Source organism: Suricata suricatta, chromosome 12 (genome assembly GCF_006229205.1).
Source record: "Suricata suricatta isolate VVHF042 chromosome 12, meerkat_22Aug2017_6uvM2_HiC, whole genome shotgun sequence".
In the NCBI taxonomy this organism is placed as follows: domain Eukaryota; kingdom Metazoa; phylum Chordata; class Mammalia; order Carnivora; family Herpestidae; genus Suricata; species Suricata suricatta.
This window is the reverse complement of record NC_043711.1, coordinates 473,574-476,524: the sequence shown is the minus strand read 5'-3', so window position 1 is coordinate 476,524 and position 2,951 is coordinate 473,574. Positions and strand designations below refer to the sequence as shown.

At 66.6% G+C, this 2,951-nt stretch overlaps 1 protein-coding gene across 1 annotated transcript in view; it reads right to left on the bottom strand.

Moving 5' to 3' along the window:
- CNN2 (calponin 2) overlaps positions 1-2,951 on the bottom strand; it is a 10,374-nt gene that overhangs the window by 7,149 nt on the left and 274 nt on the right. The window contains exon 2 of the mRNA XM_029916343.1: positions 1,612-1,687. Within this exon, the coding sequence (XP_029772203.1) occupies positions 1,612-1,687 (76 nt within the window). The remainder of the gene's footprint in view (positions 1-1,611; positions 1,688-2,951) is intronic.

Below are 2,951 nucleotides of genomic sequence, written 5' to 3'. Positions count from 1 at the left end.
ACTGGCTTGAAGGAGCCTCGAAAGCCCCCCCCCCCCCGCCGTCTGACAATGCATTTGTCCTGGGGCCTCCAACGGGCCTTTACCACGCCCACTACCCATGGCCACATGGCCACCAGGGCCTTGTCCCTTCCATGCTCTGCCACGAGCCCTGCACGTGCTGGAGCTGACAGCCTCCCCGCCGGAACCAGCCCTGCAGAGGGCAGCGGAGCACGCACTCCCAGCCCGGCCCCGGGGGCTGTGACCCAAGGGGGACGCAGAGCCAGGGGCGGGAGGAGCTCAGTGTCACATGAAGCCAGGAGCCCGGTCACCTCCTCTCTGGGACCCACGCTGGCAGCGCCCCCCGAGACAGCGAGGAGGGCCCCAGGCGTCCAGGTCACGGCGGACAGACGCGGAAGCTCCGAGCAGACACCGGGCAGCGGTGTGGAGGGCGGGTGAGGCCCCCCAGGCCTGCAGAAGGCCGCGGGGACCAGCCCACCCAGCGCCCCTCTCCCCATCGTCATGTTTAGAGACTGCCAAGCTGGAGAAAGGAGGTTTGGGACCCAGTGCAGGGGCAGGGTGACCCAGAGAGCTGTCGCCTGTGCGGAAGGTCACGACCCCGTTTTCCAGGCCCAGATGTCTGGCACGCTGTCTGCCCCGGGCCCAGAGAACAGCACGGCCTGATCCGCCAGGGGCCGTCCAGACACTTCACAGGGATACACAGGTTTGCCACCACCCTAGTTTGCAGATGGGGAAACTGAGGCAGAGGCCGCACGGCCAGGAGAGGTGCAGAGAACACACTGGGCAGGAGAAGCTGAGTCTCGAGGGGAAGGGACAGTCCTGCTGAGGGAGGCACGTGAATTGAGGGGGGCAATCCCACGGAGTGCCCCCAAGTCCCCAGTGTGACCCTGGTGCCCCCTCTGGCACTCCTCAAGGGGGTCTCCCCAGCATCGCCTCTCTCCTGATGTAAGGCCCCTGGAGGCAGGGCCAGGAATCCCCTCTTCTGCCTGACGACGCCTGCCCTGATCCGGGCCTCATTCTCCCACGAGGAACAGGGTGGAACAGGGCACACGCAGCTTTGGGGCCTCCAAAGACCCACCACAGCCACCCCTCCCCGGGCAAGGCAGCTCTGCCACTCCACATGACCCGTGCAGCACTGCGCCCCCTGCCCAGCGCCCCCGAGCACACTTCTCTGACTCTGCCCCGAGGCCTGAATGTGCCTGATGCCACACAGACCCTGCCCGGCCCCCGCTGCCCCCCAACCCGGGCCTGTCCCTCCCTCCTGCTCTGCCCTCTCACTGCTGGGTCCCGGAACCAGACAGGAGGCGGCACAGAGGTCTGTCCAGGGACTCCCCGCTCACAGCAAGTTCCTGGGGGCACTGCACTCACACAATCGCACGCCACAATGACCCCCGGAAAGTCACCTCCACTCTTCAGAGGGAGAGGGGCAGAGGCACCGAATGCCAGAGTCCCCTTGCCCTCCACAGTCAGGCTGCCCAGGGCTCAGAGACAGGCTGGGCCACGCTGTGCCCGCCACTCCAGGACTCGGAGGTCCCGGCCGGGCCTCAACGCCAGGAAAAGCAGCAGAGGGAGAGGCCACGGCGGCTGCAGTGGGGGCCAGCCGCTGCCTCTCACCCCGCAAGGGCTGGCCCCGGGGGGAATCGGGTGGTCCGGGCTGGCTCGGGGCTGCGAGCCTGGCTGGGAGCTTAGCCTACGGGCAAGAGGCCGCTCTGAGGAAGTCAGGAAGGGGCCTGGGGCTCCGCAGCCAGACTGCCGGAAGCTGGGCCGGCAGGAAGCCCGGGCACGGAGCTTTCCGGAACTTGCAGAAGCCTCCAGACCAGCAGATGAGGGAACCCAAAGGAAGCAGGTGTTGGGCAGGTTCGTGGGGTCCGCCGGGCCTCCAGGCTCTGGCCCAGAGATCACTGGGCCCCGCGGCACAGCCCCGAGAGGCCAGCTCAGGATCGGACGCTCCCGGGACCCCTGTGGGCCACGACCCACCGCGGGGAAATCACGCACATGCACGCTCTGTAATCCTCCACAGGGACCCGTGGTGTTGGAGGGACCACGGAGGGAGGGGCAGGAAGTCCACCTCCACGAGGCACCAGGGACCAGGCGGTCTCTCACAGACAAGGGCCCGGGGGACTAGGGGGGGCTCCCCGAGACAGTGGCCAACCAGAACCAGCCCCTGGTCCGCTGACCACCTATGACGGCACTCCTCCCACCAGACCCCAAGGATCTCCTGACCCACCTGGTCTGGCCTGCACCCCAAGAGCCTCGAATGCCAGCATCAGCCCCCTCTCTGCAGACGAGCAGCCCAAAATTCACTTGGGGGTGCTAGCATCCCCAGCCCCAGTGTGGCTGCATGCCGATGGGAAACGAAACGGCTGTCTGCCCAACCAGGACCACCACTCTGCTCAGGATCCTGGAACCTTCTCTGAAGGGCTGCCGCTGTCACCGGAGTGAGAGCCCGTCTTAGAAGGACCTAGGCCAGCACCAGTCCCCGCTGAGCAGTGCTCACTCTGAAACCTCTGTGCCACCGGGGGGAAGATGGGAAGGGGGTTCGCACAGGGCCCCTGCTAAGTCGTAACTGTGCCACTATCCCCCGAGAGGTGTCCTCGGCTGGGTCACATTCCCCGGAGAGACTCGGAGGGAGATGGAAATGCAGGAAGATGGGCATGAGGTGTGTCCCGTCCTGGAGAGGGGGGTGGAGAGGGAGGCCCAAGACTGGGGTTTGGGCAGGGCCAGGCCAGGGGTGGCAGTGAGTTTCCATAATCCGGATCAGGAGTCGGGGTCAGGGACCGCTAACCAGGTGAGAGTCGGGCCTCCCCAGATAGTAGTCTCACGGGCAAGTGTGCTGGGATCCCAAGATTAAGGGGTCCGGAGGAGAGGGGTTCGCCGCCCCGCTGGGGTCGCGATCAGAAGTCGCAGACCTGGGTGGAGGGCTGGGCCGCTAGGGTCAAGGGTCAGGGGTCGGG